The sequence below is a fragment of the Ciona robusta genome, chromosome 7 (assembly GCF_009617815.1).
Source record: "Ciona robusta chromosome 7, ASM961781v2".
NCBI lineage: Eukaryota > Metazoa > Chordata > Ascidiacea > Phlebobranchia > Cionidae > Ciona > Ciona robusta.
The window spans coordinates 5,974,024-5,988,509 of record NC_143241.1 but is presented as its reverse complement, the minus strand read 5'-3'; the positions used below and the strand labels follow the sequence as shown (position 1 = coordinate 5,988,509).

The following is a 14,486-nucleotide window of genomic DNA, read 5'->3' as shown; positions in this document are numbered from 1 at the left end:
AATTTCTTCCAAACTAACTCAGAAAATGCACTGTCTTTTTCCTCCAAACTTATCCTCTTTTTTCCTCCAGGATTAAAGTTGTTCATCTGATCCTCGTTAACCTGGATGAAGCGGGTAACGTCGTGTCTGATGTGGAGCAAACTCTCTCAGTTCATGATGTTGATCTCTCGGATCGTGATCAGCTCCTCCAGCAGCAAGAAGTCTTCCTGGTAAACTAATTTCTTTGTTTGTTTTTAATAATTTTTTTTCTTGTTTAAACTTTGTTTCTATTTTTTTGGGGAAAAAATGTAAATTTTTATTTTTGATAAAATATCAGCTAAAATTTAAAGAAATTTTGTCATTTTATAAAAAAATACATTGTAAAACTTAATGTATTGGTATCTAATGTGACATTTAAAAGCAATAATCTTGAAAAGATTTTAGTACCAAGTCCTTTTGTTACTCATTTTTTATAAGGTTTTTAATATAAATTGCAAAAGGCCAAACTTTTAGGTTACACAATATCATTTTTTACATTTAAAATGAGTTCTCCACTTATTTTTCTATCATGTAGTTATACTACACTGTTAAAATATTTGTGTTAAAATTTATGAGCAACGTTACTGGGTTAACTATAAACATTTATTTCAGAGTCGATGTGACATAAATACAGTAAGATAATAGTGGTGTGAGGGTTTGGGTGTTAACACATCTCTCATATTTTCACCTTTTTCCTTTTTAAATACATTTCTCTCACTTTACATTGTCTCATATTCACATTTTAGCCTTTTTCTTTTTAAAATATACTTCTCTCCTATTCATATTTTTGCCTTTTTTCTTTTTTTAATTAAATTCTCTCATATTCATATTCTCAGCTCCTTTTTTACAGATACATTTTTCTCACTTTATATTTTGTCATATTCATATTTTCACATTTTTCTTTTTAAAAAAACTTATATCAATTCATATTCTTTTGTTTTATTCTGTTTTTTTATTTAAAATTAATAAAAAAAATGTCTCTAACTTAACGGCTATTTTCACTTTAAAAATGGTCTATATTATTTAATATATAGTAGTGTTATTAAAATACTGTTCTGGTGGTAGGACACTTCTCTTTAACAATAAACGCAGTGTGTAAATCTGAATCATTCATACTGCCTGTGTTCTGTTGAGTTTTATTTACACAACTTACAAAACAATCGTTTATAAAACATGATTTGTATTAAAATGTTAAAAATAATCGTAATTTATTCTTTGGGACTTTATTTTAAAGATTTTGTGTAGTTAGATTTTTATTTAGACTATAAAATGTTTAGTTGACGAAAAAAATTTAAATGTTGTCTCAAATTATTATTATTATTTCTCTGCTTTTTATTTAATTTTTAAAAATTATTTATCTTTATTTTTCCGCATCCAGAACCTCCGGGATCAGATGAACCAGAAGAGCACGCTCTTTGTGAGGTTGGAGGATCACAGGAACAAGATGCAGGATGTGGAAGTAAAGTTGAGCGAGGCAGTAAACGCTCCTCCAACATCCAAAGATGTAGAAGAATGCTCCGAGAGAGCAGATGACCTTTTACAAAGATGGAAAGTCTGCAAAGTTAAAGTGGATGACAGGTGAGACTTGCCGAGGTTAAATTTCTAACAAATTAAAAAAATTGTAAAAAATAATAACAAAAAATATCATAAACTTGTAAAAAAATATAAATAAAAAGTTATAAATTAAAATAATGAAAAAGTAATGAAAAAATTGCTTTTATTAAAGTGATTTACTAGTAGAATGTATACCAGAATATATAATATTTATGAAACGGTTTATTAATAGTTCAATTTTTACCTATTTTTCAGATTAAACAAGATCACAGCTGTTCTTCCACAAGCAGAAAAAGGTAAGACGCAAAACTGTACAAAAAAATGTATAACTTTTATAAATTGTTACTATTTTTAAACATTAAAATTAAGATAAAACATCCCAAATTTTTAACAATAGACCTAAATTTGTCAATTGCTAACTTTACAATAATTGTTTTTATCAGTTTTCTAAGTTTTAATGTTTTTTTAAGTTTAAATCAAAATTAATACGAAAACATCCTAACTTTTTACAAACCCCTAAAAAATTCAAAAATCTTTTTAATTTCAGCGCTTGCCGAAGAAAAAACCAGCCAATCTCTTATTGCAAGGCTGCGAAAACTTTTGGAGAAAATTCAATCGATTGAAGAGAAAGAGAAACCTCTTACTAACAATCCACTTCCACATGATAAAGATGCTTTGGCTGATGTACAAAACACACAACAGGTAATTTTAGTCTTATTTTTTGGTTTAATGGATTTTTAGGGTTTTTAGTCTAATTTTTATTTTTGGAATTTTTTTATAATATTTTATATTTTTGAAAAAAAATCTGTATTTTTACATTTTATCCAGTTATTTTCTGAAAATTTTGAGATAAACATATTCTTAACATGCTTTAAAATTTTTGCCAAAAAAATCACAGTTTAACCTGAAAATTAAACTATAGTTCAAACACCTGTCTTCATCTTATCATTTTTCATTAATTTTTTTAAAAAAATTATAGAAACAGTTCACACTCTTTTCAAATTCCAACAGGGTTTAGTCGATAAAGTTGAAGATTTGAAAACCGATTACGATTGCTTGCAAGCAGAAGTTGTAAACTTTGTCAACCACGAAGCCACAGGCGCGGCACCGAGCTTGCCAGAGCTTCGCGAGGCTTTACATGACGTACAAGAATGCTGGACACGTGTGTGGCTGATCACACATATCTTCCTGGAAAAGTAAGTTTTAAGTCTTGGGTAATGGGCCAATCTTGGCCTAAATCCTAGGACCCATGGCGTACCACGCTGCGGAACCTCACTAAATTAAGTTTAAATGCATTTAAATTGTATCAAGTCCTGTTTTACTAAATAATTTTTTTAGTAATTTTAAAACAGTAATAAGTATTGGCATTGCAATAAAACTATAAACTTTTAGACAAAGAAAGAGCCAAATCAGGACCCCCAAATCTTTTTTTAAAGCTATAAATATTACAAATCAACACAGGCGTTACAGTAACTGTATTATAAAAACATTATAACCTGGACACAATAAAAATTTGTTGAGTCTACATTTGAAACCAAAGAATACCTATTTTAGAAAAAATGTTACAAACCGATACAGAAATTATTACTTTAGATTTGAACTTAAAAAGAAACAGCCAAATTGGAAGCCCAAAGCACATTTTTTACAGCTAAAAATGCAACACCGAAATTATCAGTTTAGTTTTAAATTGATAAAAACTCATTTTACCCCAGAATTCGTGGTGTGACGCACACCATACAAGCCCTGAAAGTATGTGAAGGGGCGGTGGAAAACTTTGAAACAGCAATTGCTGATGATTGCGACACAGATGACTTGGCAGCGGTCCAGTTAAGAAACCAGAGAATAAAGGTAACATATTTTTTATAATTTTTTATTTAAATATTTTTATTGTGTTTAGAAAAAATTAAGTAACATGTTTTTTTTACAATTTTTTATTTAATTATTTTTATTGCGTTTAAAAAAATTATATATCTTTTTTTATTTTTTTTTAACAAAAAAATGAGTTTAGATTTAATTTTTAGCAAGTTGCACAATGCACGTTTTATGCTTTTAACTGGAAGGTTTACCCTGTTTTAGATTTTTATAATACATAATATAATCCAAACCAGAAAATAAATTTCCCATATTTTTCTTTTTTTCTAGAATCTTCTCGGAGCATGTGACAATGTGGACAACAGTTTCGGAACGCTCCGGAAGAACCACTCCTCCACCAGAGGAGTTGTCTCCCAATTTCCTCCAGAGATGATGCAAGGTCCGGAGGTAGAGGACCTGGACACAGAGATCACGGCTCTGGAAGAAAGATGGGCAGCAGCCAAAGCAAAACTGATGATTCTAGCAGCAAATACAGAGAAACAATGCCTTAAACTGCAAAAAGGTAACTTTTTTGAGTGATTTTTTTGTGTTTCTGGTATATAGTGTTTTTGGTATATATTAAACTTGTTTTGGTAAACGTTATTGTGTATAACGTTATTTTTGGGGTAGCTGACTAATGTTATTTGTTTTAATATGAATATAACTTGGAAAATTTCTAGTAGCTAAAGAGAGATATTAAAAATTATTTTTGGTAACATTATCGTATTTATTGTTATTTTGGGGTATCCAAATGATATATTATTTATTTTAATATGAAAGTAACTTGCTTTATCTTTGCGTGGCTGGAAAACGACAGTTGTTATAACATGGGTTTACTGTTTCATACACCTCGAGTGCACGAAAAATACCAGTAGTCTTCAGTTTTTATTATATTATATTATTTTATTTGAATTTATTATGTTTAAAATTAAAGATAAAAAAAATTATTGTTTTTTTAAATTAAAAAAAACTACATATTAATCTTTATTGTGTTTAAAAAGTTACATATTTTTATTTTTATTTTTTTTATTGTGTTTTAAATTTTAATTTTCTTGAACAGCTTCATCTATGGATAGAGAAGCAAGTGACTTACTGCACAGAGTCCTCGCATTAAATGCTGAGCTCAGCAGAATTGAGCAATCCCAGACAACCCTTATACAGATGCCATTATCTCATGATGATAAAAACAGTATCGAGAGATGCATGTTACAACAAAACGTAAGAATAACCATTTTTTGCAATAAAATGTAAAATTTTTTAGTTTTTGGAAGTTTTATCATAAAGTACAGGGTGTTTGAAAAGTCACTGTGTACTGTTGTTATATTTTTTCTATATTTACTGATGTTTAGAAACAAAATAAAAAAATCTAAAGGTGACTGTACGCAGTATCTGGAATTCGCCGTTTTGTCCGGATTTCGCTGCCGCTTGCGAAACTCGGTAATGGGTTTGCATGCGACCGGATACTGTGTACAGCCACCTTAAGCCTGTATTGATGCTATTGGGGGTCACTTTCAACATTATTTTTTAATTGTCTTTTATATTTACCTTCTGGATTCTTTACTAAAATAAGTCTGTTAATAAATATGTAAGTGCACAGTTACTTTCTAAACATTCTATAGTAGCACTGGTGCATTTTGGCAATATTTATCACTAAAAGATCGAACAAAAAGTGCCCAACAAAATTTTACTGTAAAAAAAGATTTGGTAGTTTCTTTAACAAAAATATTTAGGCTTGTTTTTAACAAAATGGTTAAAAAGTTTACTTTTTTACCAAAAAAAAAACAATTTTTTTTACCTAATTCATTTCCACAGCACATTGGCGAAAAGCTGCATCTACTTTCCGGAGATTATTTCACACTTTCTGCCGAATGCACAAACAGCCATCAAGCGAATGGCACAGATGACGTTAGCTTCCTAAACACCACCCTTGAAAAACTTGACGATGCCGAACGCATAATGCACCAACTGTGGGAGGAATTGAACAAGGTTTCTCAACTCTATGCAACAAAGTGAGTGGAATTGTGTTTTTATAGTGTTTACAAGAAAGAATTATACTGATTTTAGTAATTTTTTTTATAAATTTTGCGATATTGTTTACAAAAAAACTTTCACAAAATTTAAATTTTTTCACAAATTTTTAAATTTTGTTTAGAAAGTAACTTTTTAAAATTTCGTTTTTTTTTACACATTTACAAATTTTTTTCACAAAGTAACTATAGATTTGTTTCAACCTTTGCATATTATTTTACTATTTCCATATTTAACCATTTTTTTTATATATATATATTTTTTTTTTAATATTTGGTAAAAAAATATTTCTTTTTTTTTGTAGACTTGCTGTCTTGAAAGAAGCAGTTGTGAAAATCCATGACTTTGAAGATACAACATCAAACTATGAACAATGTATTGAAAAACCGGTTGATTCTGGTGACGTCAATGAACTAAAGAAACTTAGAGCACAAATCATGGTGCGTGAAAATTAATTGATTTTTTTATACATTGATTTCCTGGTTTTTAAACTTATTCTTTGTTTTTGATCTGTTTTATGGCTTTTTAATCTTTTTTATGCCTTTTTTGATCTGCTCAGTCCATTTTGGCCTTATTTTGGGGGAAAAATGCCCAAATCAGTAAAAATATAGGAAAAACATTATTGTAGTGTGTCAATATGAGTAAAAGTTACAACAATGACAAAAAAAGTCGGACAGTTGAGTAAGTTAATTAAATAATAAGATATATATTTTGCCTAAAATGGGATGACCAGTCTGTTATTTAAATGGAACTGAATTTATTTCTTAACCAAAACCTAATTTATTTCTAAATTATTCACTTTTTTAACAATTTTTCCCACAAATTCCAGCAACTTGCTGCAGAAGTTCCCAAGCAGGACGAAACTGCCCAAGCCACCAAGTCTAAAGTTGGTGAAGTTGAAAATGCAGGGGAACAGCTCATGGCAGCGAGCCCAACGGCGCTCGACGCGCACATAGAGCCCGACGTGGACGCTGAACAATGCAAGAGCAAATATGTGTCGGTAGACGAGCGCTGGAAGGCGGTGAAGTCAAAATTGGCGGATCGACTTGAACAAGTTGATGCTGCTATTACGGATAACCTTGCAGGTGGGTGTTGCGCAACTATTGGAAAACTCTTATGCAATTTTAGGCAACTAGTGCGCAATTATTGGGAATTATTGCGCAAGTATTTACAATTTTAAGGTAGTACTGCGGCAATCTTGGAAAATTGTTGCGAAATCCTAAAAATATTGCGCAATCTTGGAAAACTGTTGCGAAATCATAAAAATATTGCGCAGTCATGGAAAATTGTTGCGAAATCATAAAAATATTGCTCAATCTTGGGCAATTGTGATGCAATCTTAAACAAGTATTACGTAATTGTTTTAAGCAAAAATGGAATTTTTTTCTCAAACAGTATAATTTATAAATATATATTACAGTTTTATATGTTTAAATATATTTTATTTCATGCCCAACACACTTAAAAAACTTTAGGCAGAGATCAGTTAAACAAATTTATCTTATACCCCAAATCATGTTATGGCGTAAACAAAAAGTTTTAAATTTATATTTTATTTTTTACTTTTACAGTTGCGGAAACAGAGCGTACAAACATGACACTTCTATCTGAAATTGAATCTCTATGTTCTGAGATTGGTAAAGTCGAAAACGCTCAGCTTGTTCGAGCAGATGTTATGCTGCCTAACGATGTGACTGCTGTTAACAGAGTCATTAACCAACAAAAGGTGAAGAAAACTTCAGTATATTCTTTTTTTATGTACATGTGCTATTTTTTTCATATTTTTTTTAGTTTTGCATTTTAAAAAAAATGTTTTTTTTGGGGGGTTTGTAATGTAGTATAAATGGGTTTGAGTTTATTTTAACAGAGTCATTGGACCAACAAAAGGTGAAGAAAACTGAACCATATTGAATTTTTCATAAACCCCCTTTTTCATAAATTTTGATGTTTATTTGGTTTTTAAATTACTTCAATTTTTTATGGTTTGGATACAGGATTTCCAGTTTAGTAGACAAAAAATAAAAAAGTCCCAAAATAAATAATGCCCTAAAAAGTGACATACTTGGTAACTTGTAAGCAGGCACAAAGTGTATGAAACAGAACACTCATGTTAAAGCAACTCTCATTGCCCTGCAGTGTGAGGGTAAATAAGTTACATTCATTCATTCATAATAGATTTAATTTAAAACCCCACTTTATACAGGTTATGTCAGACAAGCTTGAAAATGAACTGCAACCAAAATACGACGTGTTATGTGAACGCAGTAGTCAGCAACTTGCTACAACTCCTGATTCGCCGACAAAGGACAAACTACAACACGCTACGTCAAATATGAACGACAGTTGGGAAAACGTCCGGCAAATGGTATCACTGTATATGCAAAAGTAAGTTTAGTGTTTGAAAATGTATTATAGTGACTGCTGATGTGTTTTAACATGGTATTCCAAATAGTTATTTAAAAAAAGACCTACATCCAGGTATTCATTTATAAAAAAAAGAAGATTTTTAAAAAACTATTGTATTCTGCTGCTATTGCTGTCAAACAAAATATACTTAACCAGAACCAAAAATGATCGATTAGCATAAAGATTTACTGTGATTTTTTTAACCAAATTTAACATAGGTTTTGTTGTATTCTTCCATATTGCATACCCTATAAAAGTCTTGGTTTTAATTTTTTTTAAATATTTTTTTTAACTTATTTATGCTGTTTTAAAATATTGTTTTTGGTTAGACTATATACTGTTTTAAAACCTTTTTTTGAACATTCTATTTGCTGTTTTCAAGCTTTTTTTCTTACAGACTCTATGCCATAAATGCACTTCTGGAAGCTTTAGCTATTGCCAGACCTGTAGTAAAGGATTACGAAGTTAAAATACTCAAAGCACAAAGTGCATTGGAACGAGATGGACAGGGAATGTGTGATCCAGTTAAAATAAGAGATGCTTGCGCTATACTGCAGGTGATTATATTTATAATAGAAATATAAAGTTTTTCTAATATATAGTAAAGTTTATGCATTTTTCATTTTAGTGGAAAAAAGTCTAAATTATTTTCAAAATTTTTGATTACTTTTGTGTTTTTATATTTTGCCATTTTAAAAGTAGTGTTTTAAGTTTTGTTTATGAAGATAGTTTTATGTTGTCTTTGCATTTATACAGTTGAACAAATGTTTTTGCCATTGTTTTTTTTGTTTTTTTTTATTTTAGGTTGTATGTTTTTCGATATTGTATTCAAAGAGACCAATCTATCTTTTTAATGTTATATAAATTAAAAATGTAAAAAAAGTAAAAATTTATGTTTATAACTAAATTGTAATTTTTTTGCCAGGAGTTAAAGGAGCAAGCCAATGAAGACCAAAAGAAGATCGATGATCTTCAATCTGCTCTGGATGACTCTCTTGCATCCGTTCCTAATCCCGAGGAGGACCAGGACATCTCTGCCAATGCTCCCGTCGCACAAAAAGTCCTCGATGATTGGAACCGCATCCAGCAACAGCTCCACCTGGTGCTCAATCAGCTGAATGAGGAGTTACCACATGCCGAAAAATGTGAGAATTTTTTTTAAAAGAAATTTTTAACTTTTTTAAAAATTTGCCGTTGTTTTTTTTTTAATTAAAAAATTCTATAACATGATATGGTTAAGATATTATACATATTTTCCAATTTTTAAATGGGTTCTTTAAGTTAGCTTAACATGTAAATTCCTAGACCCTGAAAAAAAAAAAAACTTTCCATAAAAAAAAAATGATTATTAGGTATTTAAAATATTAAATTTCCACATATTAAGGTCTTTTTTTTATTAAAGAGAATAATTTTTCTTTTCTTTTAGTGGCTGGAGTAGAGAAGAGCGTACAAGAATTGCTCCCAGCATTACATAACATTGGTAATGAATTAGATGGTATCAAACATACAATACAAGCGCGTATATGTGTTTCAATGCCTGCTGAAACTGACAGTATGGAAAAGGCAATTGCTCAACAAAAGGTAAATTTGTTTTAACTTTTTTTTTCGTTTTTACTTAAATATATATGAAACTTTAAGTGAATAGATTTTTAGCTAAAACTATCATAATTTGTTTTATTAATTAATTTGAGTATCCTTTTTATTTTAAAGAAAAAAACAAGAAAATAACAGTTTGTCTAAGTTTTTACTTCAAAAAATGTGGTTACTTCCAAACTCTTTATTGTATTTTTTTAATTTAAAAAATAAAAAAAAATATTTTTTTTTTATTAAAAAAATTTTTTTTTTTTGAAATATATAAATATATCTTAATTTTTTTCGCAACAGGGTACTGCTAATCGCTTGAAAGAGATAAAAGACAATCTGGAAACTCTGAAACAGCGTAGTGAGCCCATCATGCAAGTGGATACGGCATCTGTTAAACATCTTAAAGACGATTTTAACAAACTGGATGACCAATGGACCTCAGTTAATGACTTGAGTGACCAATACCTTGAAAAGTGAGAAAACTTTAACAAGAATATTGTGTTTTTTTAGGTTTTTTGAACATTTTGTGTCTTTAAACACCATGTTTTCTATTTTATTTGCGTTTTTTGTTTAAACATTGTTTTTTAAACAAAAATGATATTTTTGCAAAACTTTAAAAAGTGATGGTTTTTTAACTAATTTTTTTATGTGTTTCCGAACAGTTTTATGTCTATAAAGACTATGTTATTTTATAATTTTTTAACGACTTTTAAATCTATTTTTTTAATGTTCTAAAATTTATTGTTTCAAAATATTATTTAACAATTTTTTTTAAGATTGTCATGCATGCAAGAAGCAGTTGGCACCATAAACGTGACAAGGGGAATCGTAACTTCATATGAAACACAACTCCTTATACATGATACTATGGCTAGCACTGAGGAAGGCTTACAAAAACAAAGAGAAATTCTGCAGGTAAGTTTCAACTCATTTTTGATTAGCATAACTACCATATATGTGTGCTATGTTTTATTTTTTACCCATTTACTGACTGGCCAAGGAATTTGAAAAATTACAGTTAATTTTGTTGCTTTTGCTACCAGGCATAATGTAAATATTCTTTCAAATGCTCGTCTGGTATGAAAAAGTAGTTTATTTGGCTTATTTCTGACGTTTCGTCTGCCCGTAAGCCAGACTTCATTATGAAATGTAAGGTTGAGGTTCAGACATTTACATCGCATAGTTATGTTTTGCCCATTATTCCAAAATGTCCATAATGTCCTAAAGTTTAAGATGTCGAAATTTTAAAATCTAAATATAATTTCATTTTAATACTAATAAGTCCTCATATGTAGGCCTTAACTTGCAACCTCAGAACGCAGAACTTCAGAATGAATCTGAAAATGTGCAAATTAGAAAGCATTTTATTTTTTTATTTTTAGAAATTGGATTCCGAAGTGCCGACAAACGACCCGAAATTCGTGACAATGGCCGACAGTTGTGAATGTGTGAAGCAACAAGTTGATAAAATGAATGAAACAACACCAGGTGTTGATAGTGATGAATATCCAGATGTAGCGAGAAAATTGATTGACAGGTGGAATCTGTCAAAATATCAAGTCAAGGAGAGGTCAGTTTAATCATGGGAATATTTTTCATAAAATTTTTATGATTTTTCATATAAATGTTTGATGATTTTTCAGAAGAATAGTATCATGAAAATAAGGACTGTCCTGATTTTTTACACAGTCAAGGCAATTTTTAAACAGTTTCCAGAAAAAATAAAAAATTAACCTAAGAAGTTACGTATGTTCTAACTCGTAAGCTGGCACGAGGTGTATGAAACAGGACACTCATATCATACAAATGTCATCTCTTCTTGAAAATAAATATTTCAATTACATAAATGTAATGTGATTTTGCTTTTTAAAAAAGTTTTTTTTTGTAAAATGGCAGATATTACACATTTATAACATGAACCCTTTTTTTTCAAAATATTTTTTTGTTAATTTTTTTTCGATATATAAACAACCATATTTTTCCGCTATAGATTATCATATGCGTTGGTTGGAGAAGCGAAACTACAAGAACTACAGAAAGAAGCGGAACTCCATAAGGAGTGGTTGAATGCTAAGGAAGAAAGGGTCAACTCAGATGAGCTCAATGCCACCCCTAGTGGTTCGGAAGAAATTAAAGTTCAACTTGACGAGCATGAGGTATGTGTCACGATTTTTTAAAAATATTTGCGAAAAACTTTTTTAGGCATAAATGTTGCAAAAAAATCGTGTATAAATGTAGGTCTGTTTTAAGTAAATATAAAAGAAATTGAAGTTAAAAAAATAAAGGCTTTTGGTTTAATTAGTTAAGATTTTTGCCCTGAAAAGTAGCTGTTTTTAGTCAAAAACACTTATAATTTCAGTATTTTCACCATAAAACAACTGTTTTAAAAAACAAGTATATATATGTCTAAATTTATTTTTTTTTTAATTCTAATTTTTTAAAAAAATTTCCTTTTTGTTACAGAAAGAAGAAAGCAGTGTGACATCACAATACCCAACTATCGACAAAATGCGAACAATTACCGCTGAGTTCGATACAGCGGCTCGTAAATATGATCAGACGGCTCTTGAATACGAACCCCCGATCCAGGAAGGTATCGATGCGAAACCTAAACCGACTCCGGAAGAAATGGAGGAGAATTCTTCAAAGAGAAAGAAGATTATTGAATATGAGGTATTATAGGGAGGATTTTTATGTAAAATGTGGTTAAGATTTTAGTTTAAACATGATTTTGGTAAAAGATTTTTTGTTAAAACTTAATTTTGTGTAAGATTTTTTGTTAAAACTTAATTTTGTGTAAGATTTTTTGTTAAAACTTAATTTTGTGTAAGATTTTTTGGTAAAACCTAATTTGGTTAATTTTTTTTTTATAATAACGTGTTTTAGTTTATGAGGGAAATTTTTATTGTAAAACTTGATTTGGAGTAAAATTTTGGTGGAATTGATTCAGTTTTACAAATGAGTCAACGTTTTCTGTCAATGAATTTTTTTTTGGATGAACAGTGTTTTTTTTGGCAATTTTAGGATAGAAAGTCTTTTTGTTTAGGCAAAAATAGGTTAAAAGGGTAGAAAAATATCTAAAAATTAACGAAAATAATATCCTGCATGGTAACATTGTTTTATTTTTAAAAATTCAAAACAGTCGCAAAATCACCTAAAATATACTTACATTGTTACACATTTTGTTTAGGTCATCACAATAACAAGACGTTACGACAAAATGAAGAATTTACTCTCGGAAAAAGTTGACCGCTTAAAAGTGGATTACAAAGATGCAAAGGAGAGAGAGGTTAGTGTTCTGCTTTGCTTATTTTTAAATAATATAAAGCAATCATTAAGATCACTAGCGCATTCTTACCCAGAAGTTCAAAAAATCATTTTCGTTTTGATTTGTCGGCTGTTCGGGGCTCAAAAATTTGTTTTTTTCGATTTTTTTCGGATTTTTTTTTTCTCGGGCGTGCTTCGCTGGTGTGAAGCAGAAGCCTGATTGGTCGGTTTGAATTTTGCTTGCGTCTGATTGGTGGCGTGCTGTCATTACTAACCTGGTTTTCGATCGCGTGTGCGTCGCCGTTTTTAAACGGCAGCTTCGGAACGAAAGTCGTTTTTTGGAAGTGGTTGCTTTTTCGCCGAAAATTCAAAATGGAGGATCATAGCATGGATGTGGAGTATGTAGTTTGTCATTTGCAAAGGTGAGTCTTTACTAAGTGGCTGATCATTTACCTGCACTCATTTATGCTTATAATCATTTTATGCTGCTTGCGTATGCTGGTTACTAACTTAAATTTTTAAGAAATACAGCAAAACCATTAAAAACCTATAAAATCGATCAAAACTTGTAAAATTTTCTGCATAAATAGTAAAAAAAATTTTTTTTTATGTTTTTGTTGTATTTCTGTTTTTGGCCTAGTTTTTTTAAGCATGCTAACCCAAAGCACACACTACAGACACCCTGAAACATTTATTCTCGACACATTTCCCTAAAATCAGTCCGTCACCCACTTTTCACCCTAGTTATCTGCATGTTTAGTGGGTTTACCACTCCACAAGTTTTATATAAATCTCAATTTTAAAAATCCCAAAAAAACTTTTTTTTCCGACACCACTCACAAAAAATACTATTTCTATAGTCCCAAAACTGAAATTCCCAGTCTCCATTATTAAACGGAAAAAAAAAATGATTTCGTAGCGAATAACAGTAAGGGCATGTATAGGATAGCTTAGTATTCTAAACAAATCAGCACACTACTTGATTAAGTAATTTACCTAAACGATCATAATTTAAGGCATAGTTTTCTCTATGGGTTTTAATTTATGAAATATTTAGTCAAATCGAAAAAAAAATTTAAAAAAAATTTAAATATGAAAATTTTTTTGACAATTAAAATTTTTCTAATTTTTTTTATTAAGTTTTCCGCAAACCCTACAGAGTTTACTGATGCTTCTAAATTGGCTTAATGTGACATTTTGTTGCAGTAACCTTAAGAAAATCATACAAGTTTACACTAACAGGGTGGCTTACAGTTTCTTTCCTAGCATTCACTGCTTTAGCGACCGAATTAATCTCTGCTGCACCCTAGTGTCAATTCCTTCTCGTAATTCAGCTTGTGTGGTTTCCTAAGCATTCTCTATAATTGGAATCATCTTTTGTAGTTTTGCACTTGGTGAAAGAAATTCTTGCTCAGCGTACATTTCTATGAGCTTTTGGCCGAAAAAGTTTCGAAAATTCGTGCATGTGTTTTGCCCAAAATTTCCTGCCCTTTTCTTTCTTAGTAGAGCAGTAGTAATGCTTCATGGCTATCTCTTAAATTCCAGTGGTTCTTAAACTTTAAAACTCATATATTGCTAATTCACCAAAAGACTGTTCAGCACCATAATTTATTGCACAAAATAACTTTCCCAAAAAAATGAATAAATAATTTTTAACAAAAGTCTATTCAGCACCTTGAATTATTGCACAAAATACCCTATCCTGAATTTCTCTGGGTTTTAAACCATTTCCCCCTAAAACTCCCCAAAAAAACGTGTTTGGAACCACTGGGCTTAGT

General features: G+C 30.1%; 1 protein-coding gene across 15 annotated transcripts in view; it reads left to right on the top strand.

Annotated features, from left to right (window-relative positions):
* LOC149734168 (microtubule-actin cross-linking factor 1-like) overlaps positions 1-14,486 on the top strand; it is a 101,729-nt gene that overhangs the window by 31,430 nt on the left and 55,813 nt on the right. For 14 of the 15 annotated variants that reach the window (XM_089880776.1, XM_089880775.1, XM_089880780.1 and 11 more), the window contains 23 exons: positions 71-209; positions 631-651; positions 1,397-1,596; positions 1,828-1,868; positions 2,120-2,274; positions 2,584-2,768; positions 3,285-3,420; positions 3,715-3,946; positions 4,484-4,641; positions 5,236-5,432; positions 5,756-5,891; positions 6,281-6,536; positions 7,023-7,177; positions 7,655-7,836; positions 8,255-8,414; positions 8,783-9,002; positions 9,284-9,438; positions 9,742-9,914; positions 10,218-10,356; positions 10,824-11,011; positions 11,432-11,597; positions 11,905-12,114; positions 12,632-12,730. In XM_089880776.1, coding sequence (XP_089736902.1) covers positions 71-209; positions 631-651; positions 1,397-1,596; positions 1,828-1,868; positions 2,120-2,274; positions 2,584-2,768; positions 3,285-3,420; positions 3,715-3,946; positions 4,484-4,641; positions 5,236-5,432; positions 5,756-5,891; positions 6,281-6,536; positions 7,023-7,177; positions 7,655-7,836; positions 8,255-8,414; positions 8,783-9,002; positions 9,284-9,438; positions 9,742-9,914; positions 10,218-10,356; positions 10,824-11,011; positions 11,432-11,597; positions 11,905-12,114; positions 12,632-12,730 — 3,703 coding nt within the window. The remainder of the gene's footprint in view (positions 1-70; positions 210-630; positions 652-1,396; positions 1,597-1,827; positions 1,869-2,119; positions 2,275-2,583; positions 2,769-3,284; positions 3,421-3,714; positions 3,947-4,483; positions 4,642-5,235; positions 5,433-5,755; positions 5,892-6,280; positions 6,537-7,022; positions 7,178-7,654; positions 7,837-8,254; positions 8,415-8,782; positions 9,003-9,283; positions 9,439-9,741; positions 9,915-10,217; positions 10,357-10,823; positions 11,012-11,431; positions 11,598-11,904; positions 12,115-12,631; positions 12,731-14,486) is intronic. The other variant, XM_089880771.1, reaches the window with a different exon arrangement.